Source organism: Pezoporus wallicus, unplaced genomic scaffold, assembly GCF_028554395.1.
Source record: "Pezoporus wallicus isolate ANWC-B61680 ecotype Strahan unplaced genomic scaffold, APGP_CSIRO_Pwel_v1 contig_4309, whole genome shotgun sequence".
In the NCBI taxonomy this organism is placed as follows: domain Eukaryota; kingdom Metazoa; phylum Chordata; class Aves; order Psittaciformes; family Psittacidae; genus Pezoporus; species Pezoporus wallicus.
This window is the reverse complement of record NW_026638191.1, coordinates 3,448,361-3,475,377: the sequence shown is the minus strand read 5'-3', so window position 1 is coordinate 3,475,377 and position 27,017 is coordinate 3,448,361. Positions and strand designations below refer to the sequence as shown.

The 27,017-nt window shown below is 47.5% G+C and overlaps 1 protein-coding gene across 1 annotated transcript; it reads left to right on the top strand.

Annotated features, from left to right (window-relative positions):
- Window positions 1-485: 485 nt before the first annotated feature.
- Window positions 486-26,299, top strand: UBE2D2 (ubiquitin conjugating enzyme E2 D2). The gene is made up of 7 exons (XM_057409907.1): window positions 486-632; window positions 9,820-9,883; window positions 14,744-14,775; window positions 14,867-14,944; window positions 15,033-15,138; window positions 23,450-23,543; window positions 25,423-26,299. Exons 1-7 carry the CDS (start codon window positions 609-611, stop codon window positions 25,466-25,468), a joined length of 444 nt encoding a protein of 147 aa, XP_057265890.1. The 5' UTR covers window positions 486-608; the 3' UTR covers window positions 25,469-26,299.
- The last annotated feature ends 718 nt before the right edge of the window (window positions 26,300-27,017 follow it).

Below are 27,017 nucleotides of genomic sequence, written 5' to 3'. Positions count from 1 at the left end.
TCCCCACAGCGACGGCGCGGCCGGAACTTCTTCCCGCCTCGTCTTCTCGCGAGAAGCCACCGTCATGAGCGTGGCGTCTACGCCACAGCCACCACCGCCGTCGTATCCTTCCGCGTTCTCCCCCTCCCCCTTCTGGAGAGTTCTGCACGGCGGCCGCCGGAAAATAGTCCCACTCCACGTCTGGCTATTCCCCCTGCTCCTCCTTCTCTCCTGCCTGTCCCTCCCCTTTCGATCCCGCCCCGGCCTCGGTTCGCTTCCGCCCCGGTCTTGGCGGCAGCCTCCGTGCCGTCGACGAGCAGCAGCAAAGAGCGGCGGGGGTCGGTGCGCCGCGGCGGAGTGATACGCGGAAGGCCAGAGAGGAGGCGCCAGCGCATAAAGGGTCGGCGGAGGGATGCGGTAGGAGCTGCGGCACCGAGCTCCAGCGCAGCGGCCAGGGAGCAGCGCGCCAGCCCCGGCCGCCGCAGGCCCCTTTCCCTCCTCCTCTTTCCCCCTCTCTTTTCTTCATCCGCGCCACCTCCGCGCTCCTCCTTCCCCCCCCTCCTCCTCGGAAAATAGTCCCCGCGGCTGCCCCCTCCCCGCCCGCCCCTCCTCGCCGCCTCGCGCACACAATGGCGCTGAAGAGAATCCACAAGGTAAGAGGAGGGCCGGGCTGGGCCCCGCCGCCGCCGCCCGCACCGCGCCCGCACCCGCGTCCGCCTTACATAACCCGGCACGGCCGCCGCAGTCGCCCCGGGCCCGCAGGATGAGCTGGTGGCGGGGGAAAGGCCAGGCCGGGCCCTCCCCCAGAGGCGCGGGGACCCGTCGGGCCTGCCTGATGGAGGGGGGGAGCGCCCGCCTCCCGTCAGCGCTGTGGGCCCGGGGGGCGTTGTGCGGGGTCCCCCCCCCTCCCTCCCCCCCAGCTCTCTCGGGGCCTTGCCCCGGGGCTCGCCTCACTCCTGCCCCAGTCGCCGAGAGGCCGCGGTCGGGCCCTTCCGAAGCAACGTGGCCCCCGGGCCTGGGGCCGCGAGGGGGCGCCGGTGGCGGGGCCTGGGGGTGGGCAGCGGCCGCCGGCAGCTGCTGCGGCGAGGGGGAAGCGGGTGGGGGGGTGGGGGGGTGTCGGTGCGGGGAGCGGGACACGCGTGGGGACAGCGGAGGAGGAGCCCGGGAAGCGGGAACCCGCCCGCGCTGCATGTTCTGGCGTGGCCGGGGCGGGAGCTCCGCGGTGGAAGGGCCTTCTCTTCCCTCCTCGGGGAGCGCAGAGCTTGTCACCGCCGGTCGCAGCGGTGCGGTTTGGTGTTCAATGGAGCCGGTGCTGCTCTATAGCCGGAGTCAGCTGGAGGCTCATAGGGAGAGGCAGGCGAGGTGCTTGCTCCCGGAGCAGGAGGGTGTTGGTTAGTGTCTGCCTCTCTCAGGACAGTGCTGCTGCTGAGCCCCTTGAGGACTGAAAACTGTACTTTGCTCCATCATCGTTCTGTCTCCTACCTGGCAAAAGAGGGTTATTGCAGTACACTTCCATTGCCTTGGTGAGTCAGGCAGGGAATTTATATCCTCTTCTTCACTAAACGTGTAGCTGTCTGTTTGGAGTCTCCCTCTCAGGCTCAGGTGTAGCCATCAGCCTAGTCAGAGGGTTTCTGGTCTCCATTGCTGTGTAAATCTGGTTTTGGACTAGAACCAGATGCGAATCCAGTACTTGATGTGTAAGATCAGTGTGGTAGCTCTGTTTTGCCCTGTGTGCAGTGTTGGACTGTGTGTTAACCTCTTTGCTTTGCCTGTAGGTTATCTTGACGTTTCTGTGAAGCTTCGTGTCTCATTCTGACTCAAAGCTGAGGTGGAGAAGAAAGTAGGAGAGCTTGAAGGCTTGTGTTTCCTTGAGGAGTAGGTAGAGGTGGGAAGGGAGGATTTGGAGTATTGTTTTTGTGTACTGGAGTTTCCAGATGAGCGTGTGGTAGTGGGTTATGTAAGGAAGTTGTGCTCTGAGTATTGCTTGTTTGAAACACTGGTAATCAGTGATACTCAGTACACTGCAGTGACTGCTGAAGGGGGATCAGTTTGGCTGAGGGGGAGTGGGGGGGATGCATGGGTAGTGTGAGGATTTAGTGGGGAGGGTCCTGCTTCTATTGGGAAGCAGGAATGCTGCTTTAGTAGAATTTAGTGCATGCTGGTGTTCAGCATTCAACACTCTTGAATCACTTTTGTTTCTAGTCTGTGGCTTTGAACAAGAGAGAAGCTGAATGTGTCGAGTCTTTGTTACCATTGGCTTCTTGTGGACTGTGGTTGTGTGCTGCTTGTGAGAGATGAAGGATCCTCAGGGATAATGGGAACTGTATGAGGTTTGGAGAGTGCTTAGAGCCTTGGGAAGTAGCGAGAGCGTTGCCAAAGCAGTTGTGTATATGGAGCCCTGCAAAGTCCCAAGTGTTTCAGTGGAGTAAGTGTGGTGGCTGTTGAGGAGGTGATGAGGCTATAGGCAACATATCCAATCAAGTATGTGAAAGGAAATAAACCCACTTACTCTGGTGCTTTACCAGTTAGACGGGAGTTAAGCTACAGGCTAGAAGGAACACTCTTAATTTGAGCTGCTGTGGGTGCCTGTTAACTGCTTCAGTGGGAATCACTCCCTGTTTACACTCCAGCTATTTTAAGCCTATGGAGAGGTTAGTATCCTCTTGTTTTTGTTCTGGTGTCTGTGTGGAGTGACCAGCCCTGCCAGGACAACAGGGGAATGGGGAGTGTCTGACCTTTGCTGTTGTACCTTGAGGGGGGAACAAAAGCCTGCAAAATGTGGATGGAGTGGAAATAATCCCGGTAGACTTGAGCACAAAGAAGCAATGGGAAGGAAAGTTGCTGCTCAGGCACTGTAAGAGGGTATTGTCAACCTTGTTCAGGTCTCAAGCTTGCCACTGCCTCTTGTGCTGGGGCAGTTTGGGTTTCATGCTTGGCCATGGACTGTGAGGTTTTCTCCCAACTCTGTGTCCTTGGATAAGACAGGGATGAGAACTTGGAAACAAGCAGAAAATCTTAAGAGTAAACATTTAATACAGTGTTACCTGAAATGGCCCCCTGCATGTTGAACTCTCCTGGGCAGGAAGAGGGGCAGGACAAGGAGTTCTTGGTGGCTGTAAGTGGTATTTGGGGTGTGTGCAGGAGCCCTGTGGTCTGTCCCCGTGTGTCTGGTTGCTCTTGGGGTTGTCCAGAGACTCAAGACATGTCCACGTGAAGCAGCAGCTGTTCTTTAAGCAGATGCTCCAAAAGCTCAAGACTTGAGGTCTGATGTTGCGATGCTGCTTGTGTTATTCACTGCAGCATTCCAGCAGTCAGCTCGGGCACTTCCTGGTTTGCAGGTGTCAAGCTTGGGACTCTTGTCTTGTGAGAAATGTTTGGGGTGTAAGTAATGACACCAGCCACAAGTGTGGGGGTAACAGTGAAGGACAGCTTCATTGTTACTTTTATACATAATGATCTATTTTGATGGATATCTGTTATAAGAAGTGCCATGAGAAGCTATGCGGGGGCAGGATGGGTGTGATACTGGAGGACCATAGCCAGTGGCTTCCATTTCAGGATTTGGGCTGAAACAATTTGGGTTCAGCACATCCCCATGTATGTGGCTTATCCTTAGCAAATGCATTACCTGGTGTGATATGCCACAGTTACAGTGGGTAACTGGGGCACTCCTGGGAGATCTCTGAATGAGAGAGCAAGTAAAATCTGAGTTCACTGTCTCCTATGAGCTGCCCAGTAGGAAATTGGTGGACCTGACAGAAATCTGGAATCCCAGGCTGGTTTGTGTTGGAAGGGACCTTAAAGCTCATCCGGCTCTAACACTCTGCCACGAGCAGGGACATCTTCCACTGGAGCAGCTTGCTCCAAGTCCCTGTGTCCAGCCTGGCCTTGAACACTGCCAGGGATGGGGCAGCCACAGCTTCTCTGGGCACCTTGTGCCAGCACCTCAGCACCCTCACAGGGAAGAACTTCTACCTAAGAAGCTCATCTCAATCTCCCCTCTGGCAGGTTAAAGCCATTCCCCTTGGCCTGTCCCTACAGGCCCTTGTCCAAAGCCCCTCTCCAGGTTTCTTGTAGGCACCCTTCAGGCACTGGAGCTGCTCCAAGGTCTCCTCCCCTTAAGGAGCCTTCTCTTGTCCAGGCTGAGCCAGCCCAGCTCTCTCAGCCTGGCTCCAGAGCAGAGCTGCACCAGCCCTCGCAGCATCTCTGTGGCCTCCTCTGGACTCGCTCCAGCAGCTCCACATCCCTCTTGTGCTGTTGCCCCAGAGCTGGATCAGGACTGCAGGGGGGATCTCCCAAGAGCACAGTAGAGGAGCAGGATCCCCTCCCTCGACTGCTGCTCACCCTCTGGGGGGGATGCAGCCCAGCACACGGTGGGGTTCTGGGCTCAAGTGTTCACTGAAGCTGGGTCATGGGGAGCTTCTCAGCCAAATCCCCATGTTCTTCTCGAGGCTGCTCCATCCATTCTCCTCTAGCCTATACAGCAAGAGGGAATAGGACATGGGAAGTTGTGCTGCTGCCCTGCTGAAGTAAAATCCTTACTTGCAGCAGAGGAATGGTGGTTTATAATGTAGAGACCCAAACAGCAGGTAGTGCTTTGCAGAACTGAACTGTATATTCCACAGAAGTCCTTGTTCACTGCAGGAGATGATGGACTTGCTTGTATCCCAGAGCTGTTTGACCTGAGATGCTATAGCATCACTTTATCCAAGCCCTGCCCCTGGCTGGGCTGTGTCAGGGTGTTTGGTAGGTTGAGCAGTGCTGGTGATGGTATGTGTGTTACCTGTGCCGAGCAGGGTGGTGTTTCTGTGCCTGTAGCTTTACAGTAGCCAGGGGGAACAATGTGGTGCTTCCGTTCCGGCTTCTTGCTGTGTTCGGGGAGCTGCCAGCGCAGCCCATCTGTGTCCAATTTCTTCTGTGTCCCTAGTACACAGAGTATTAGTGGAGCTTCTCTTGGCCAGCCAAAGCATTTGATAACTCTGATTCTGCTCCAGGTGGAAGTTACACTTAGCTCTTCCTGCTGTTCAGGCTTTAACAGAGCAAAAGTGAAAGGTGACAGTTGCAGCAGAGCTTGTTTCTAACCTGTACCTTGCTTATTGTTGTACTTCATGCAGTTTGACTCTTCCTGTGCTGCTCACTTACCTTCTATCCTTGACTTCTGTAGAATCCTGAAAGAAGTCATTCAGTGGATTTCAAGCATTGAAAAAGCAGATTTTGTCAAAGGGGAAAGGATTAATGTCTTTATGGAGACTCAAATGCTTCTGCTCACAGGGATAGGAGCCTTAGAATGCAGATGCTCTGGAATCACATGAGTCCTGTAGACCAGGAGAGCACCTGTGGGTGGTGTGACCTTGGCAAGTAGAGTGGAATGTGTGGTGGGTTCAAGGCCTAGATTCCATGTTGCTTGGCACTGCTCTGTTGAGAGCTGCTGTCAGTTCATAGCTAAGTGTCTGGAAGCTCCTTTTTGGTTTGTGAAGTCCTCATTTTGTAACGCAGCACTTCACAGGAGGGGGTCAGGGCCTTCAGGCAGATAAACTTGAAGTCAGATTAAAAGCTTGTTTCACTTACAGCTGCAACCTGAGGCAAAGATCAGGCTTATAATCAAGCTAATGATGTGGTCCCTGACGAAATTACACTTTGAAACCAGTTCAAGCTGGAGTAGGGATGGAAGACTGTGGAGCCTAAGCTGGAAGGCCTTTGGATAATGTCTGGCTCTCTGGAGGTGCTCAGCTGGTGTGCAGGACTTTGTCTGGGGTCTCTACTGTCTCCCAGCATTGCTGCCACTGACTACTAAAGGGTGCTGATGTTTTATTTGCTCAGTAGGCTGCCTGGTGGTTGCCAGTTACATTAGTTATTCTTTCTGAAGGCTATATTAGCATTCATTAATCCTTAAAACCAGTCCTTATCTTCTGGCCAGAGCAGCTCTTTTCCAGGAGTATGTTAGATGGGGGAGAATTGTTGTCTGGAGGAATGAACGAGCTTCTTCAACAAATGGCTTTGCAGTTTACAATTAAAACTTAATTACAGCTTGATTATAACCTGAAATGCGTGCAGGGTTAACATTTAAAGTAGGACTTCAAATATTTGTGTTTCATGTGCTTTAAAAACTTCTTGTGCATGTACCTGAGCAAGATACAATTTGAATGCCATGTGCTGGCTGTTGGGAGGTGCTGCTGGGAGAGGGTGATGTGGGTCTGGGTGAGATGTGGCACTGGCTATCCTCTGTGCCCTTGAGGCCTCACAGATGCCTTTCATGAGGGGGTCTGTGGCATGATCTGGGAATCATGCTCATGCTCAACCATTCTCATGCTTGCCAGAGCTCACACTTTGGGAGTGCAGCCCAGCACATGGTGGGGGAGTTCTGAGCTCAAGTGCACACTGAAGCTGGGTCATGGGGAGCTTCTCATCACCCAGCATCTCCAAGTCCTTTTTCTTAAGGCTGCTCTCAATGCAGTTTCCCCCCTTCTTTGTGTTTGCCAAATGAGATTCCAGGAAAAGGCTTTCCTGGAAGCCTTGTGTAGGAGTTTGTTTTGTTAGGAACTTAGGAACACAATTAAACCTGCTTTTAGACCTAACTAGCAGTTTGTGTGAATTATGTAGCATTCAGTGTACTGGTTCATGGGTGTGATGGTGGTTTCACTCAGCTTGGCCTTGGGGTGAGACACCCTGACCTTTGCTTTGCTTCCACTTCCTCATTTTTGCTGAGGAACTAACACATATTTTGAACTGTGAGATGGATCAAGTTCATGCTATGATGTGCAGCAGTGGCTCAGCACAAGGGTGATATGCTGTAGAGGAGGTGGCAGAAATGGTGAGCTCTGTAGGTTGGCTTTGCAGCCTTATGGTGAGGTCACCTCCTGGGACCTGAGAGCTCAAACAGACTTCAGCTAAAGGCCACTTGAGTCTTTGCTTTTAAGTTCCTAAAGCAAAGTCTTCTGCATGTGCTTAAGGCTCTGAAGCTGTCCTGGATGGAACCAGCTGTGGCTTTCTTCAGGCCTTGGCTTAAAATCGGTGTTGTCAAGATCAGACTTGATCATTGACCAGAGCACAGGCCTTGCAGCTTCGGATCTGATTCATGTAGTAATCATAGAATCAGCCTGGTTTGGGTTGGAAGGGGCCTTAAAGCTCATCCAGTTCCACCCCTCTGCCATGGGCAGGGATACCTTCCACTAGAACAGGTTGCTCCAAGCCCTGTCCAACCTGGCCTTAAACAGTGCCAGGGATGGGGTAGCTACAGGTTCTCTGGGCATCCTGTGCCAGCGCCTCAGCACCCTCACAGGGAAGAACTTCTGCCTAATGTCTTACGGCTGGTTTGTAGATGATACCAAAGTCATTGACTCCTCAACATATTCTGAGTTCTTGTTTTTCTGTGGGGTTAGTTTTTGTGAGTTACAAACTGGCTTGTCTCAGTGTCCCCCAGCAAGTTCTGGAAGCAAAGACCTTGCCAGTTCTGGTGTTGTGCTTGCAGGACCTTGAAAGCTGCACAGGAGTTTCCAAAAGGCAAAATGCCCTCTTTGTCAGATACAAGAGTTTGGCACTGTGCTGCAGCACCAGCTGCTCCTCTGCATTTGTGCCTGGGTCTGTACAGTTACCATTCCTGCTCTGAAACCTGGCTCTGCAGGTCTGACAGGTGAGTGAGCATATGAGCAGCTCCTTAAAGCTGTCATCTGTGCCCTGCAAGAGCTCCAGTGATGTGCTCATCTCTTGGGTGTGTAGAGGCACTGCTGTGGTTGGTACCTGCGCTCCAGAGGTGCCTCGTGCTGGTTAAACCATTACGTTGTCACCCAGGTTGCTGGTTTCTACCAAAACCAAGGGGGTTTGTATTGCAGGGCCTGGAATTGAGGGTTGTTGCTAAACTTCTCCAATGTGAGGAGCTTAAAGCTGGGAATACACTCTCTGAATTTATAGAGCAGAACCTGAAATGCAGCCTCAGGTGAGTGCAGTGTCACTGAGACAAGTGGTGCGAGTTTGTAAGTCATCTCTTCCCAGGGAGCTGTCGTATGCAGCCACAGAAAACCAAGGTATTCCTTCTAACTGTAAGTGAAGAGAGAGAAATAGTATTTTGATGAGAAACAAGTCTGCTATTGCCTGAACTTCATTGTTACTGTGGCTGCAGTTGTGAGACTTAGCTTGGGTACCACTGAAGGTGTGTTGTGTCATCTGGGCTGGTGGAGCAGTGGGATGGAGGGTGTCAGGGCAGCTTTGGGGCTGTGTGTTCCAACAGCTGGTAGTAGGGAAGGGCCCTGCTGGGTTCTTAAACATAATCCATAGTAAGTTGTGATCCTGCATGGAAAATGTAGGTTTAGTTGTATTCCTGAGTCTAGTGTTTTTATGCATAAAACAGGAGTGAAGGGATTGAGAACAGGTAAGGAAGGGAGGTTTAGATGTGGTTTTATAGCTGTGTTTGGAGCTTTGAGTACTGTAGCATTAAGTTGTTGTTTTCCGGAAGATTGGAGTCGGTTGCATTTGGAAGGGGACTGTACTATCTACACCTTCAGAAGGAGCAGGGCTATTCCTGCTTTTGTTTTCATACCCATGTTTCCACATTGATGCATGTGGATACTCACCTAATTCTGTGTGGCCATACCTTGACTCCCCATGAAGGGGATGTGTGGCCTTCAGGTGCTGGCTGCTTGTGTCAGTGGGTGCTGGTTCCTTTGCTGCCCTGGCTGCATGGGCTGTCTCTTGGCCTGCTGAAGCACAGCACAGGCCTGGCTGCTGCTGTGTGGTTTTAAGACTGGCACTGACTAAAAGCTTCTGTAGCACATGCACTTCTCTGGGTGGAGGGCGTTCTGTTGCTGAGGGTGATACTCAGTCTATTTAATGTTCTGGAGGTAAATCAGAAGTGGGCAGTGGGTGAAGTGTGCTGGTGGTGGTGGGGAGTGAGAGGCTGTGAGTGATCTCAATGCTACCATGTACTTGCAACCAGGAGGTAAAGAGGGGATCCTATTTAGCTAATGTTGGCTACTCTGAGTTGCCATGTATAACTGACAACTCCCAAGAACTTTCCTTCTTTGGAGTGTATCTGAAAGTGCTCTTCACATTCAGGAGGCTCTTCAGCAGGTGCTGCATGCTTAATGTCTGCTCCTGTCCAGGTCCATGCTGAACCGTGAAGTGTGGGAGCAAGCTTTACTTGGGTCAGCCCTGGGAGGAGCATGAGGCAAGCTTCAGCAGTCTGGGGTCAAGTCAGGAGGCTTTCAGGTGGGCTTCTCAGAAGCTGGGAGCTGCTGAGAGCAAACCCAAGCTGTGTCTGCTCTGCAGTAGTGATGGCATGGGGAGCTTTATCTCTATTGCAAGACAGTTTAGGGGAGTGTATACTGAGGGGGAAATCCTGAGGTTACCTGTTTGCTGTGGGGCAGTGTTCCTGTCTTGTGACAGAAGAGGGCTTGGTTAGTGGTGACCTCCCAATTCTTGGGAATTAGAAGCTGGAACTCCCAGAGATCATCTGTTCATGAGCTGGAGCCACCCTAGAGCTGTTCCAGGGCAGGGGATAAAATCAGGCTGATGCTGAGGTGTTGGATTGAGGCCATCTTCGCTCTTAGAGATTGTAGGATATGTAACACCTTGGGAATAGTGGGATCTTGTAAGTTCTTCTTTCAGTGAAAGCAAACCTGACAGACCCTATGGCTTGATAAGGATTGTTGTGACTTAATATTGTGTGGAATCTTGGAGAGATAACTGAGGCACGTACCAAATGTATTACACGGGTTTAAGATGCACCTTTGCTTCCTGGGCTATTAGTTTCGTGGTTTCAGGAAACTCACCATTGTGAGCTTCATGGTCATGAGCAGGAGCGCCACCAGTAGCTGCTTTATTGCTAACATCTGTTGTGTTTTTCAGGAGTTGAATGACCTGGCACGTGATCCTCCAGCACAGTGTTCAGCAGGGCCTGTTGGTGATGACAGTAAGTATGTTGCTGTCAGCAACCTGCTGGCTCTGTCTTCCCCCTTCTAAGATGGGATGTCCAGTTCCTGAGCAAGGAGAACCCTACTGTTGCTTTTTTTTTTAAAGTACTACATCCCACTCCACATACTAATCTTAACTGTATTCCTCTTCTGTATCTAACACCTTCCTTTGTATCACTGGAGGTATGTGTTACTCCTGTGTTATTAATTGAGAACTCTGTGCACTGAGAACACCTTAAATTACACCTTTAGAATTAACTATTCTGGCACTCACAGGATGTGGTTACTGCACTTCAGTAGCTCTGGGGCCCAACCAGCTGCACACAGCTTCTGAGCTACTTTGGTGTCTGAACTGGATGTGGTGTAGTCACATCCTGTAGAAGTAAAACAATCTACTCCTAGCACTAGCTGCTACCACAGCAAGGTCAGGGTTAACTGTATTTTACAAGGAGTTAACACTGTGTTGTAAGAGGGTTACATGCAGCCCTTGTTTGTAAGAGGTTAAAATGTGAATGGCAGGAAAAAGTAAATTACAGCTTAACTCATGAAGTGTTAGATTAATTTATTAATTTTTAGCCAGGTTTTCACTCAATTTGCAATTTTATTCATGGCTTTCTCCATAAGAAGAATCAGGATGTCTGCACTGCAGGATCCCAGACTGGCTTGTGTTGGAAGGGACCTTAAAGCTGATACAGTTCCAACCCCCTGCCATGGGCAAGGACACCTTCCACTAGAGCAGGTTGCTCCAAGCCTTGTCCAGCCTGGTCTTGAACACTGCCAAATCCTGCTTTGGTTTGGACACAGCTGCTTGGGTATGAGATGAGGAGGCTCCACCTGTACTTCCTAAAGCACACAGTGCTGTTATGTGCGAGATCTGTGCTCAGCTCAGTTGATCCTGCCAGCTTCCATGTAAGGGTAGCCTGGGACCATACCTGGCTGTTCCGGTAATCCCCTGGTGTACGATTTGAAGTTGTTCTGTCCCTTTGAAGCTGAGGATCTGTGTGAAAGCATAATAGTGTTTTGGTTTCTTTGGAGTTTTTTCCTGCTTTAAAGTCCTACCCTGACTTTTTTTAACTCACTTTTATGGCAAGGTCTGCTGTCATCTTAGAATCACAGAATGGTTTGCGTTGTAAAGAACCTTAAGATCATCTTGTTCCAACCCCCTGCCGTGGGCAGGGACACCTTGTACATGTGTGGGTTTTTTTTTTTTTCCTAGGGAGGAGGGCAAGACTTGACTTAATAGTGTTTATATGGATGCTCCTTAGTGTTAGTTGTAGGTGATGTGCACCACTCTGCTTTGATGAGCTGTGAGTAAGGCAACTTAATTGCTGCCTTGTGCTTTATGGTAGTTTTCTGTGAGAGGCCTTTAAAGTGCAGTGGCTTTGCAAGCTCTGTGCTCTCCTCCACATTAACCAGGATCTTGCACTTTCTGGTGAACTACTTTATATAGCAGCATTAAACTCTTGGTCATAGCTTAAGTGAGCAAGATCAGTGGGATGCTTGCAGTGAGGCAGAACACTTGTAATTCATTCTGTGCTTTATAACTTGACCATGAGCGATAAGGTGGATTCAGGTACCTGAATTGGCACTTAATGCATAAAATGCCTGAGATCAGGGAATCATAGAATCCCAGACTGGTTTGGGTTGGAAGGGACCTTAAAGCTCATCCAGTTCCCAATCCCTGCCACAGGCAGGGACACCTTCCACTAGAGCAGCTTGCTCCAAGCCCCTGTGTCCACCCTGGCCTTGAACACTGCCAGGAATGGGGCAGCCACAGCTTCTCTGGGCACCCTGTGCCAGCGCCTCAGCACCCTCCCAGGGAAGAGCTTCTGCCTAAGAGCTCATCTCAGTCTCCCTTCTGGCAGGTTAAAGCCATTCCCCTTGTCCTGTTGCTACAGTTTCTGAAGAGTCCCTCTGTAGCATCCTTGTAGGCCCCCTTCAGATATTGGAATATGTTTATGCTCTTTCTCATAGCAGCGCTGCTGTGTAGAAAAGGCTCCTTAAGAACACTTGGAAGCTTTGGCTGGGATGCATAGAACTTGCTGTGTGATGTGGGCTCTCTGACAAGTGTGCTGTTGGTGAAGAATCTGGGCTCATGAAGAGGGGATATTTAAATAGGAAAACCCTCTAACTAAGCACAGAGAGCTCTAAGCTCTGGTATTTTCTAAAAGAAAAAAGCTGCCAAGATCTTTCTGAGTCATTTCTGAACTCTTCAGAAGTGCTAAAGTGTTACAGAAATGTGCACTTTTCTATAGATACCTAGGATAGGTTAAAAAAGGCACTTGAAACCTGAGAATGAGAGTACTGAAAGGAGTGCAGACAGGACTGAGAGGTAGAAGCTGTGTTTGGCTTCGAGAGTTTTAGCAGTAGTGTCAGACTGCTTCTGGTTACTGCGCAGCTTAGTTCTGCTTTCCAGATAGTATTTCAAAGAAGCTGATAGATTCATGGAAGAGAAAAGACCAAGTTGTAGAGCCAGTATGGGGCAAGTGTCCTTTGTGCCATGGTAAAACTGCGGTTTCTAAGGACTTCTCAAAGGTGATGGAGACAGAGCTTGTCTGGTGGAAGAAGTGGTAACATAGGTTGCTGAATGCTTATAATGAAAAGTTACTGCAGGATTCAGAAGGCTTTAAAGCAATATTCAGTTCTCTTCCTCATGCCACCTTTCTGAAGGATCTCTAATGAAAGACTTTGATTGCTGAGCACAGCACTGGGTGTGTGGCAGTGGATAACAGAGGCAGCAACAGAAAGGTACCTTTTCAGAGTCCCTGTGCCTCACCTGCCTGGTCAGAATGCCAGCCCTCTGGGTTCAGAGCACATCACACTTGTCCTGGATGTTCAGAGCATCTAAAGCTGAGGTTAGACAGGCACTTCCCTTGAGTCTGGAGTGGAGCTGAGGGGGGAATCCAAACAAACCACACTTCTGGCTTGTAAGATGCTAAGATTCACTGTGAATGCGTTTTTCTTTCTGGCTGCTCCTTGGGTTTTAGGCAGTAGTTGGTTATACTGGTTTCTCAGGGTACAGGGCTGTGCAGGTTAAGGTCCTGTGCTTTGTGAATCTTGCAGCATCTGCTGATGCCTGTGAAATTCCTGGTGGTTTTCCTGTGACTAGCCACAACCTTCACTGCTGGGTTTCTGCTGCCCCTGTGTCCTCTTGGGTTTCTCACTGTCCTGCTGCAGGTGGTGGGAACTTACTGTGAAGCTGTCTGAACCCTTTTTAACATGGGTGAACACTACATAGGAGCACATAGAACCCCAGAATGGTTTGGGTTAAAGGGACCTTAAAGCTCATCCAGTTTCAGCCACCTGCCATGGGCAGGGACACCTTCCACTAGAGCAGCTTGCTCCAAGCCCCTGTGTCCAACCTGGCCTTGAACACTGCCAGGGATGGGGCAGCCACAGCTTCTCTGGGCACCCTATGCCAGCGCCTCAGCACCCTCACAGGGAAGAACTTCTGCCTAAGAGCTCATCTCAGTCTCCCTTCTGGCAGGTTAAAGCCATTCCCCTTGTCCTGTCACTACAGGTCCTTGTCCAAAGCCCCTCTGCAGCTTTTTTGTAGCCCCCTTAGGCACTGGGAGCTGCTCTAAGATCTTCCCAGTGCCTTCTCTTCTCCGTGACCCTCTGCCTTGATTTCCTGACTGTAGAAGGAAGTTTCTCAGGAGCTACCTGTCACCAGCTGCAGTACCCTTTGTACCAAACCTCCTGTTCTAACCAAATGCTCTTCTCTCCTTGCCTCAGCAGGGCTGTTCCTGTTCTGTTTTTCCTCCCTTCCTTGTATGAGATCACTCCCATTTATGGGAGTATGTATATTATGCCTGTATCACTTGTAATTACAGCCTGCTTATGCTCAAGTAGAACAAGCAGTGCCACTCAGGGCCAGAGTTACTTTTGGCCAAGGCAGTCCTGGATGCTGTAGACACCAGTTGCAAGTTAAATACAGAGCTGCAACTCTGTGGCTTGAAGACTCACCTTGCAACAACTGGAGTCTTGTGTACGGTTCCCCAGAGGGAAACTTCCCATGGTGCTAGTTCACAACTCATCTATTACATTGGTGCTCCTTGAGCAGGCTAATGTTAGAGCCTTTGGAGAGCACCAAGAACTTCCTGCTGTGCCTCATACAGATTAACAGCTTTGATTGTTTTTCTTGTGTTCTGCAGCATAACAACATTCTCCACGAACCTTCTGTATTACCACATTAAGATGTTCTCTTGGACAGATGCATACGAGTGAGACTTGATTTTTGTCCATTTAATCTGAAGTGCTTAAACCTGGTCCCCAGTGTTGAGTGGAGACCATCAGTCCTGAATTCTCTTAAGCCTTGTATTGCTTCCTGCTGCTTTCATGAAATCTTGAGGCCTCTGTGGAGGCTGAACTTGAAGATTCAGTCAAGATACCACTGGTTTAGGCCATATCTGTACATATGGTACATACGAAGCTTGGGCTAACTTTCCGTTTGACTCTGGATCTGTGTAAGAGACATCCTGCCTCGCAAAGGTGTGAGATCATGCTTGCTCCAAGAGGGCAGTTGTTAGGAACATGGCTTTGATTCTGGTGTTTCATTGGAAACTACAAGTCAGAACTCACAATTCTGAGGGCGGAAAGCTGACTCTTCACTGCCTGGACGTGTTTTGTAGGGGGTTGTTTTGTAGGGCACATGTGTGAGGTACCACAGCAATCTCAAAAATGTGTGGAGCAAGTGGCTGTGGAGCGTTGGGTACTTCACTCTAATTCTCTGGCTTGCTTCCTGCAGCCTTTCAAAAGGCTTTGTTTTTAAAATGGGCTTTTCTGTGCTGCTTTGTCTGGAAGAAAGTAGTTCATTACTTGAGCTTCTCCAAACTGAAGTAAATCTTTCTCTTTTGCAGTGTTCCATTGGCAAGCTACAATAATGGGACCAGTAAGTATAAGAGAATTGATGTTCCTAGCTCTTTCTGATGAGCCTTCTTGTACTAACTCCTCAACCTGCAATGATTCTTTCTCACTAACAGAATGACAGTCCCTATCAAGGTGGAGTATTCTTCTTGACAATTCACTTCCCAACAGATTATCCCTTCAAACCACCTAAGGTGAGTGCCTTGTGCTGGAAATCTATTTATTGCTGTGTGGTGTCATGTATGTTTGTGAGCCTACACTGAAATTCTCCTTCTTCTGCAGGTTGCATTTACGACAAGAATCTATCATCCAAATATTAACAGTAATGGCAGCATTTGTCTTGATATTCTACGATCACAGTGGTCCCCAGCACTAACTATTTCAAAAGGTACTTCCAATGCTCATTGAATTTTATTCTGCTGAAATGATTTACTCACTTGGATTTAGAATGTAAAACCTGTTCATGTCTCCTGAGTTCCACAGTCTTGTCACCTCACCTCAGGTTCTGAACACTCTTAGCTTAAAGCCAGAGATTAAGCCTGACCTATGTCAGTGGAAGACTGCAAACCAAGTAAAGGATGAAGGCAAACAGCTGTGGCTTTGAAAAAAACACTAAAGCTGCTTGGTTCTTGGTTATCTTAAGGGGAACATCAGAACACCCATCTTGGTCACTTTCTAACAGAGCTTTCAATGACAGGGACTGCTAAAACACACATTAAAACTTAACTAGCTTGCACTGTCTTAATATTCAACTGAAAACATCTTGGTCCCTGTGAGCTCTGTTAGCCTGTGGGGCACTGGAATCCATCCTTTGCCTCTTAGATCAGTAGTCATGTGTGATGTGAATAGGAAGCTTTAAATGCCTAGAAAGAAGACCTTTGCATTTTACTGATTTTTCTGGCTGTTGAAACTGTAGCTCAAGCCGTGGCTATTGAGCACTAGTTTTGGATCTCTGCATGGACCATATCTTGAGCATTTCATAGCTTCACAGCTTGAGCATATTTCATAGCTTCACAGTGTCTTTGTAATCAAATACTGCAGTTATCCCATTTAATTGTAGCATCTTTGTCATGGTGTCCCAGCCCTGTGAGGCTGTCCTGTTGCTTGTAATTCTTCTCTCCAGCCACATATGATGTTCCTGGAGACTTCTTGGTTCAGACAGATGGCTCCTGATGCCCCTGTCTTGGACATCATAACTAGCTCCCTTTTACTGAGCTCATGGATGTTCCAGCCTTCCCTGTCTAGCTAAAGGCTTCAATTTATAGAAATAAATGGAAAGGCAAAAGATTGAGTAGTCTGATGTCAGTGAATCTGCTTGTGCATGAAGCTCTGAAAGTCTTTACTGTGAGTTGAAAGAGCTAAAGAAGTGGTGTCAGAAAAGGGGGACCGATTGCCAGGGTAATACAGCTTTCCTTACAAGTGCTTCCTGTCAGGTACTGGCTACTGTTAGAAGCATTAAGTTAGTACTAAGTCCTGGCATCCATTGTTTTTTGGGTAAATTGCTGTATGATTCGTTAGAGTGCCATAGTTGGATGCTTGTAGTCATGTTTTAGAGAGGCTGAAATGACTAAATAGGCATGTTTGAAGATAAGGGAAGACTGGAATTAGAGTTGGAAGATGGGGTAAGAACTTCAGAGGCTAGTTAAGGGCATCAAGGGACTGCCTATGAATGGCTGTTAGCTTTAATCCTACAATAGTTTGGGTTGGAAGTGACCTTAAAGCTCATCCAGTTCCAACCCCCTGCCACACGGGTATGGACACCTTCCACTATAGCAGGTTGCTCCAAGCTCTGTCCAGTGTGGCCTTGAACACTGCCAGGGATGGTACATCCCTCACAAAGAAGGTCTAAAATTTCATTCTGCAACCCAGATACAGTTGGGATGTGCTTTTAACATCTCCTGTTTTTTGCCTTGAACTCCTTTTTATCTTCCTCTTGGTGTAAGCTGTGGGATTAATGTGGCCTTTCTGTGCTACTTCCTTTTAAATTACAGTGCTACTTTCTTGGTGGAAAGACTGAGAAGTCACATTAGTGCTACTCCATCATCCCAGTGAAGTGGTAAAGGTGGGGTCTTGGCTGCTTACACTCTGGAGGTTAGTGGGTTGCTCCCAAAGGCTCTAGCTTGGGAAGCTGCCCTGTTTGCTGGGAGAGGTATTGCAGGCCTGAGCTTAGGCAATATGAGCAGTTCTGTTTCAGACCACTAAGTAAAGAAGGAACTTTCCCTTTGTGAAGTTGCTTACAGAGGGAGAGCTCTTGGACAGGGTATTAGAGGTGACTACATCTCGGGGTCTTGTTCTGTCTCTCAATGTTTGTCCCTCCTAGGCCTGTTGAAACAGGTTCTGAAGCACTGGGAGTCTCAGTAGAATAGCTAACTTCCTTGTATTAATTCTGGAGTAAGTGTTCCTTAAAGAATACTTAGTGGAGAATAAATAATCTCAAAATACAGCCTTAACTACACCTTGGTGGTTGATTTAAACTCCAAAGCTTAAGCAGAATGTGTAGGCTTAAACGTGTTACCTCAAAGTCTGCATAAATAGGAAATTCCCATTGCCTTTAACAGGAGAATAAAGAGGTTTAACCCAATTACAACTGTTAGCAATTTTGGGGGGAAATCCAGCTTGCTTTTGCTTTTGGTGTGTCGATTGGCAAGAGTTAACACCGAACTCAAGTAGTTCTTCAGTAAAGATCAGGCTGACTTACGCTGTCCTGTCCCCACTTCTCCCCACTTCTATGTCCAGTGCAGTGGTAATTTTCTGTGGTGCTGCTATTAGAGGTGTTAAAAGTGGCTTCACCAAGACATACTGGGTGGGAATTCTCAAGTACCCAGCAACCTGACTGAACTTGCTTGGCATGGCTTTGTCACATAGCATGGACCAGTCTTTCCACATGTGCTGAGTTAGGGCTCTGAGCGAAACTTTAATTCTTGTAGTCCACATCTCTTACAACTTCAATGTAGCTGCTTGGGTGGCTTCCCAGGGATGTTGTCCTTGCTGGAAAGGAGACTGCACTAGAGGAGTATTGCTGGCAGATGGATGGAAGTGATCCTTCCCCTCTGCTTGGCACTGGTGAGGCTGTACCTGAGCATGTGTCTGGTGCTGGGCTCCCCAGAACAAGACATAGTGGGGCGAGCCAGTGAAGAGTCATGAACATGAAGATTCTGGACCATCTCCCATTGTGAGGACAGGCTGAGAGAGCTGGGACTCTTCAGTCTGAAGAGGCTCAGGGGTTCCTATTGATGTATATGAATACTTGAAGGTGCAGGAATGACAGAGCCAGACTGCTCAGTGCAGGGTGACAGAGCTAGAGATAATAGGCACGCACAGGAGGGTCCCTCTGAGCATCAGAAAACACTGAGCACTGGCACAGGCTGCTTTGGGAGGTTGTGAGGTCTCCCACGTTGGAGATACTTAAAAGCCATCTGGGCATGGTCATGGGCAGTCTGTTTAAGCTGACTCTGCTTGAGCTGGGGGGGATTGGACAGGATGATCTCTGGAAGACCCTTCCAACCTCAGCCAGTTTATGATGCACTGGGCAAAGCTTTACTCTCTTGTCACCAGATTGTTGAACTGACTTAGCAGGAATTCAATTTGCTGTGAAGCAAGAAGTTTAACCTGCTCAGATTTAAAGGTATACTTCTGTTGGAGTAGATAAGATTGCTAGAAGAGTTTGAAATGGGGCTGTCATTAAGAAATAGGATTTTCCCCAAGTAGGGTCTGGAGTTGTTGGAGTTTACTCAGGTGCATCTTGCCTGTTTGTAGTTGAAAGCCAGTCATTTGGTCCTTAGCACTTGAACTTGCTGGGCTGTGTTCAGTCCGGATTTAATGGTACAAGCTTCATGTTTGGTACTTTGACACCTCTGTGCCTCAAAAGCTTCAAGGGTCTGGGGCCTGGAACTCCAAAGCAGTGGTTGTAAAGGCAGAGACTCTTTCCAGGAGTCAGGATTCCTGGTTTTGAGGGATAGAGATGTAAGTGGTAGTGAACTGCGATAGGGAGGCTCTTGGCTGTCAGTCTGCTGGTGGTTAGCAGAGGAGGAGTCTCAGCTGGGGTGAGAAGTAGGACAGCAGGATAAGGTCTTGAAAACAGAATTAAGAGTTGCTCAGCAGCAGGGATGTGTCCAAAGCTCAGATCTATGCTAGCAGAGATGTTTCATAATCTCCAGAGTACCATGCTCCATTAAACCTGAGCTGACAGACCTTGTTACTTTCATATTCAGAAATGTGGCTGGATGAGCGGGATCAAAAAGCCCAGCTCTGTCTGTTGGAGCCTGGGGCCTGATCTCCAGGGGCATGACAAATTTCTCTCCATGGAAGGAACTTAGTGGCTAATACTTATCATTCACCTGGGACAGAGCAGCAGGGTGTGCTGCCTCAGTACTGAGAACTGATATTGCCATGGTGGTGAGGAACTGATAACGGCCCTGTTTTATCTGACCTGTTCTATGGCAGTGTACAAGACTTTGATCATATGGTGAGGCACTGGCATAGAGAAGCTGTGGCTGCCCCATCCCTGGCAGTGTTCAAGGCCAGGTTGGACACAGGGGCTTGGAGCAAGCCGCTCTAGTGGAAGGTGTCCCTCCCCATGGCAGGGTTTGGAACTGGATCAGCTTTAAGGTCCCTTCCAACCCAAACCAGTCTGGGATTCTATGATTATTATTTGCCACCTTATGACAGATACCCAGCCTGACCCAAGCAGCGATCTGGCCCTTCTGGATAAGCTCCCCCCAGTTTTTGTATTGGGCATGATGTGCTGTGGTATGGAATATCCCTTTGGCTAGTTCGGGTCAGGTGTCCTGCCTCTGCTCCCTCCTGGCTTTTTGTGCCCCTCCTCTCTGGCACAGCTTGAGGCACTAAAAAGTCTTTGATCAGGGTAAGCACCACTGAGCACAACTAAAACATGGGTCTGTTATCAGTATTAGTCTCAGGCTTAAAGGCGCAACACAGCTCTGCACCAGCTACTAGAAGAAAATGAACCCTATCCCAGCCTAAACCAGGACAGCATTGTGGGGAAGTAAAACAAAGCAAAACCAAGTTTTGGAATGAAATGCAGCTTTCAGCTGACAAAGTTTTAAGCTGCTTAATATTTTCCAACAGTCTGGACTACATTGACATTGAAGAGCAGAGAAATAACTGTACTTGATCCCATGGGAAGTGAAACTTGCCTGTTTTGCTAGTACTGATAAAAATTCAAACTTAAATCCTGAACAGTGCAAGCTTATGCTGCTGTGCCCCTTCAGTGAGACTCAAAGGGATGTTGTCAAACTACTGCCACTGGAGCAGCTTCACCAGTGGCCATGCAGGATGAGTAGGACAAGGTGTAAAACGACATCACGTACTCACAGGGACTTGTCCAACCTGATCCTGTGGTTAGAAGATTTGATTTGTGAACTACTTTTTAATTATCTTCTAATGCTAGAGTCATTTGACTTGGAAATGTCAAGGGTTTGCAACGGAATTAGTTGCAGTAATACTTGATGCAGAAGGTGGTGGTCTGGTGACTCTGTTCCATACTGTTTAGTTACTGTGATGCATCAAAGAACTCCTTATATGCAGCTGACATTATTAAGGATTACTTCCTCTTTCCTCTGGCACTGAGCTCCTTAAGCTCTGTAAGTTACCTTCTTCTAAGGGGGTTTTCGTAGTGGTCTGGAGGCTGCTTGTGTTGGTTGGTCTATAACACGTATATGTGCAGCACTCTGGTGGGAATCCTCAAGAGAGAAACTTCCTGAATATAAGTTGGACGAATAGCTGGGCTCAGCAGGCTTTTAAAATTAAACCAGTTTATATAACTCAGTGAATGTTTTTCATGCTGAGGGTATACAGATAAAAAGGGAAAGATGTGAAAGTAAGAGCAAGGGTGATGGAGAGTCAGACTCAGACTGGTTTGTGTTGGAAGGGACCTTAAAGCTGATCTAGTTCCAACCTTCTGCCGCAGGCAGGGACACCTTCCACTAGAGCAGCTTGCTCCAAGCCCCTGTGTCCAACCTGGCCTTGAACACTGCCAGGGATGGGGCAGCCACAGCTTCTCTGGGTGCCCTGTGCCAGTGCCTCAGCACCCTCACAGGGAAGAAGTCTTTTGGTTAATGAAGACTCAGAAGATTTGCTGGCACCATTTCTACTTACAAAATCAGTGAAGTGCTGAGGAATGAAATCTAGAAATGTTTTTGGAAGTGGTTAGATTGACAGAATTCATCAAAGGAGGTGTTTAGCTGCTGGTTAAGTTCTAACAAACCACAGCCTTTTAGTAAGTAGTACCAGTGGCATCTTTATTCAATGGCCAGCAGGTAGCAAGGATAAACTCACACTGATACCTGTAAACCAAGAACTAAACCTGCAAGACTAGAACAGGGGTTATCTCTCTCTTTCTTCCCCTGTTTGAGGCAGACTTGCATCTTGCTGGACAAAACTGGTTTGTGGGCAGCATCATCTGCTCTGGAGGACACAAAGCAAGGCCCTGCTTATCCTGGTGCCCATGCTTTTGGTCATGGGCACCAACAGCTGACCACTATCTTGTCTGGTTAGTGCTTTGAGGAGATATTGGGGTTTTGTAAGGCTGATGGGAACTGCATGAGGAGGAACTCGTGCAGCTACGTTGAGTGATGCGGAAACGGGCAAGATGGTAGTGGGGGAGGGCAGGGAGAACCGGACAGACTTGCAGCTTAGTTCTGCTTCTAAGGGTGATCAGTGGCATGGCAGGAGGTTGGAACTGGATGATCTTGACGTCCTTTCTGATGTAAACCATTCTATGACCTTGTTCAGAAGAGTCCTTGGCTGTTCAAGGACTGTGGTAAGATAAAACTTGAGGGAGAGCTGAGGAGAACACTCTGGGTTTCCTGTGGTTTCTGTTGAAGAGGGGATGTATGGTAACTGTTTTACTCTCCTTACCAGCTGGAGAAGCTTCAGTGACCAGAGCAGTGCAGTCTGACAAATATAAAGAAATGAGCTACAGGGAAGTAGCTGAAGAAATGAGAGTTTTGAAGCTGAACTGTGTGGCAGTAGCTGGGTGTACGATGGGACAGAGATTCTTATTGCTGAACGCTAATGCGAGTTTTACTCAGTGTATGTGGAGGGAGGACAATGCTGAAGCTGATGGGAAGTGCTACAGGTACTAACACAGGCTTTGTCCCTTTTAAGGGCCAGCACTGCAGGACTAGTGGCTTGTACATGCTGCAGCACGAAATTAGTGTCTGCACGCTCTGAAGCTGTGTTCTGAGAAATAGCTGAATAAATGGTCTGGGTGTCAGTGGATGGTAGAGAATAATGAAGCTCTTAACTCCCAAGTGTACAGGACAAAAAGGAACAGGAGGAAGAGGAGGTTCTTCATTCTAGAAGAAATATGTTCACTTACATCAAGAACAGTTTATTACTAAACTTATTCTAGAAGCTTTTAACATGAAGTTGATAATTCATTAGTGAAGGGACTACAGAACTCTTCATGAAAAATACCCTTTGGAAAACCAAACTAACTGGGTGCTGGGTGCTCTCATCACTGCACGGTGGAACTTGCTTTTTGTCCCACTTTAAAAACGTTTCCACATCCAGTGAATTCCAGACTTCTTTTTCCCCTTCTCTCTGTTTGTGCTTTGGTTTGTGGCTTGTTTTAACCTACCATAAAACCCACAAAAGAGTTCTGGGATGGATGCTGTTCTCTTTCATTGTCAGCTGCTGTCTTTCAGCACAGAGCTCTGCCTCCTGCTCTGCAACACAGTAGCAAGCAATGGAAGTTGAGCAGATTTCTGTTTAGTGCCGTCAAACTTTGAACTGCTGTCATCTCCAACTTGCTTGGAGGATGCTCTGTGACAGCTCTGCTCTTCCTGCTGGTGGTGGAGGCACATACGGAGTGGCACTGTTTGCTTTTCTCTCAGCCTGTTTTAATCAATACAATGAATGTTTGGCGTTTCTTGGAGGGGGACAAAGATGTCCCTGACGTGCCTTGTGGAGTGTTGTCCCAATATGCTTAGCTTATAGCTTCCTGCCTTTAGTTTGGTGTGAACGCAGGAATGTGCGTGTGCTATTTGTGGCTTTGCAGGCAGCCTCCTGCCTCCTTACATGGAGGAAGGTTGACGCTGTGCCGAGCGGGATGTGGCTTCTGGGATACAGACAGCACATATTTATAGTGAAACTTGAAAGTTCAGGGCTTGGTGGTTGGCAGGAGTGCAGTAAGCCATGCTTGCTTGATTCATTTGGAATACTATAATACAGTTAATCCATCTCAACCTTTCTTATGCTCAGAAAGTAATTGGATAAAGTCTTTTAATTCTCTGCAAGATGAGTGTTCTTGTAGCTGTGAGCAGCTCATGCCTCCTTCATCTCATTGAACCTGGTTGCTGTTTGTCTCTTGGTGTTTCTGCAGGTCATTAACAGGTGGTTTAGGGAGAGGCTGAATTTCAGGTGCAAAAGCAAGGATGTTTCCTGGGGAGGCTTTCAGCCTCTGCCTTGTTATTTAAGGCTGTACTCAGCTACACCTGTGCAGGAGGTTACCTGTTGTGGTGACAGCTAAAAACTCATGACCATGCAGAGTTGCATGGTAAAATGGTAAGGATCTTTGTTCAGAATCACTTGGCTGTGTATGTGACATCACTGCTCCTTGGCTATTTGAAATGATGCTAATTGCTAGAGGGAAAGCCAGTGCATGGGCTGACTTGTGGAGGTGTCTTTGGTTGCACTTAAACTCTAATTCAGTATCTCTCTCTTTTTCTCCCTAGTACTTTTGTCCATCTGTTCTCTGTTGTGTGATCCCAATCCAGATGATCCTTTAGTGCCTGAGATTGCACGGATCTACAAAACAGATAGAGAAAAGTGAGTATGGAAGCCAAAAAGCACGTGACGTGTGACAGAGCAGAACCCGCAGTTCAGTAGTAATGGGGATCTAAAAGGACCTGCTTCTGGGAAAAGAGTGTGAACTTTGGTTTGCCTTTTCACTCTAACTGTGGTCTCTTTAGAGATGTTTTTCTCCCCCCCCCGGGACTTGTAGTACTAATACGTTAACAGCACTGCATTGTAGGACAAAGGTGTATATGCCAGAAGTGAAGGGTGTAGAGGTCTTGTACTTGTGTGGTTTTATTGCTGCATCTTTGTTCCACACAATGGTCTTTCATTAGCGTTGTAGCAGTTGATTACAGGTTTGCTTGATTTAATGAAAATGGGAAGTGAACAATGCAAATCTGGTTGATGTGGAGCTTTGAGGTGAATGTGACCAGCTCTGAGCTTTCCCTGCCTGCTGTAACGCCACGTAACCAGCAGAGGGAGAGCAGGTTACTCCAGTGGAGAGAATTTCCACAGTCGCTATTGGTGATGGAATCATACAGGCAAAGGAAGAACAAAAATACCATTTTGCCTTAATTTGACAACACAAGGGAAGAACAAATGGTGTAGAGGTGGGGTAGGAGGGCTCAGAGCTTCTCTGGAGTAAACAACAAGAGTAGAGAGAACTCTAGTGCTGATGAGCGCTTCGAAAGCACCAGCTTCCTGAGCATTGTAAACACATTTCCACCTTGCTGTTCCCTTCCAGTTCTGATCAGTAGTGTTTATTTTATGAAGCTGCATGATCATCTGCAGAGAACACGGAAGGAAGGGAAAATGATCCACAAACTTGCTTACTGCATACTTGAGAAGCAGTGTTAGAAGAGCTCATGCAGCCTGGTTTTAATGAGAGCTGCAAGAGAAGCAGTATGTATTGTGAGGCACAGCTGACGGTGACTGACAGCACTTAATGTATGCAGGGCTTTTTCCTTTTTCCTTCCCCATCCGCCCCCCAAATAGGGAAATTTGGTGCTTAAACACAAGTGGACTTGCTTCTTGAGTAGTCTCCGAACAGTGATATGTAGGCAAGAGCATTTGTTAAAGTACGTCAGGTTCTTTAAGCTAAAAAATGCTCTTTAAGCACAAGAGCCAGCTCTGCACATAGCTGGGAGACTTCTTGCTTAAGTTCTGCTTTTTCTTATTCTTTCTTAAGCTTTTTGTACAAATCCTGTACAAAAGAACAGGATAAAAAGGTGTGTAAGAATAAGAACACCTTGCCTTCTGTTGTCAGCAATAAGCTTTTAGCAGTACTGCTAACCGCAACTGCTTTTAGATGTTTTACATGTGAATCCTGAGCTGCTTCTACTAGTGGCTCTGGCTCTAAAGGGCATTTGGGTGGAAAAGCTACAGGTGATTTAGGAAATATTGTGTTTTCAGAATAAAACCAAATCCTGTTGGATAAATCAGTGTATCCTGATAGCTATCAAAATGGCCAAATTCAACATTTAGCAAGAAACAAGGCTGTGATGGGGTTTGGCAGCTGAGTAGGTATCAGGAACTGGGATTTAGTTTCCGAGGAAAGAAGAATGAGGTGGGACATATTAATCTCTCTTCCAAGAGTGCCAGGTGCCTGCAGTAATAGCATCCCCAGGAATGCAGTGGCTGGGGGCTGGGGAAGGTGTAGGTAAAGATTTCCTGAAGATACTCAGCTCTCTTTTGTGGCTGGAATCACAACCATCTCCTATCCCTGTTGTCAGTGGGACTGGTTACTTTTCCATGAAGTACTGTGGGCTTTCTGCTTTCCCCTGTTTGCCTGATGTTTAGTTTGCTCTTATGAATTTATGCTGGAGAGTGTAAGCTCTTGGCATGTGTAGATTGCAGAGTTGGAATGCTGTTCACATGCTCTGTTGAGTAACTCCTCTCTTTGTACATGCAGGTACAACAGAATAGCTCGGGAATGGACTCAGAAGTACGCGATGTAATTAAAGAAATTATTGGATAACCTCTACAAATAAAGATAGGGGAACTCTGAAAGAGAAAGTCCTTTTGATTTCCATTTGACTGCTTTCTATGAGCCCACGCCTCATCTTCCCCTGTGCACATGTTTACCTGATACAGCAGTGCTGCGTGTTGTACATACTTGGAACAACAAAATAGAAATACTGTATTTCCCCGTACCAACATTGACTCCTAGCAGAGAAGTGTGTGTGTGAAAAGCTGGTTCTTCAGTCATAACTTTGTGAGCCTAAAAGCATTCCCTCTTGATTTAAATTGGGTAGTAAAATGTGACAGGAGAGTGATGGTGGAGTTCAGATCTCTAGGGACAGTGTTGCTGGTCCGTGAAGGATTTTAAGTGGAATCCTTTTAAACTCATAAGTTATGAAAATCAAGGTGAAGAACTTGAAGCTGTTTCTGTATTCATTTTATTCTGAAGGACCTACACCTTAGGTAAATGTTATGACCAATGAGAGAAACTGTACCCACATCCTGTGTTTAAGGTCTAAGTTTAACCGGTCACCATTTAAATGGATTGGAGCTATTAGTGCATCAAGTGATGTTGATTTGTTTCAACTCTCTCCCTTCCTTCATACTTCTTTTGGTTTGTATGTGGTTTCTCAGTTAATACCTAGCTAATAGCTCTTATTTTTTTCTTAAGTTTTTTAACTGCTTAGGTCTTTCTGGATGTAAGGGTAAAAATCCATTTGACAGACAAACTTGTGTGTATTTAAAGACCCAACTGCTCCCCTGGAGCTTGTACGTTCAAGAATGATTAATCTGTGTAATAAACTGATTACTACAGTCATTACATATAACTTTGTGTGAATAGGCTTTTACTTTTAAGAGCAGTTACAGGCTTAAAGCAAACTGGTGGATTTCTAAACCTCTTGCTTTGACCTATGGTTGAGTTTGAAGGCACGAAGCAGCTTGGCTTGATCCCCATGTGCACCTGGATGAGACAAACGTAAGCTTGAGCACTTCCATGAGATCAGGATGTGCCCTGTGCCAGGAACCTTGACTGTTAAACCAAATCAGCAGTTCCCCTAACTGAGAACGAGTGACATTTTACAAAGCCTAATGGTATTATTCCCACTTGCATGGGACCTAACACAATGCATATGTACTGTAGGTAAGTGAAACCTTATGTAACTAAAATAATGGATGTAAAAGGGTAAAAAAGAAAAAACCTACCAAACACATCAGCACAAACTTTCATAAAAATGTAGCTTTTACAGAATTACTTTGCACTAAACATTTGCAAATGTTCATTCAGTTTGAAACTGTACTTGTATGTGTCTTTTTTTCTTTTTTTTTTTTTTGGAACAAAGTCTTCACTTTAGTGGAAAAAGAAATGTAGTTTGGAACTTGTTTTCTTTGTATACAAGTGTATTTGGCAGCAACGTTGGTGTGACAGTAGGTGAGTCTGCAAGTTGATCTCCTTCCTCTTACAGTAGAATTGTGAACAAAGCCATCGACTGAAGGAGAGGCTGTAGCCTCCAGCCCTCCAGCCACAAGGGTCTGTCCCACCCATTT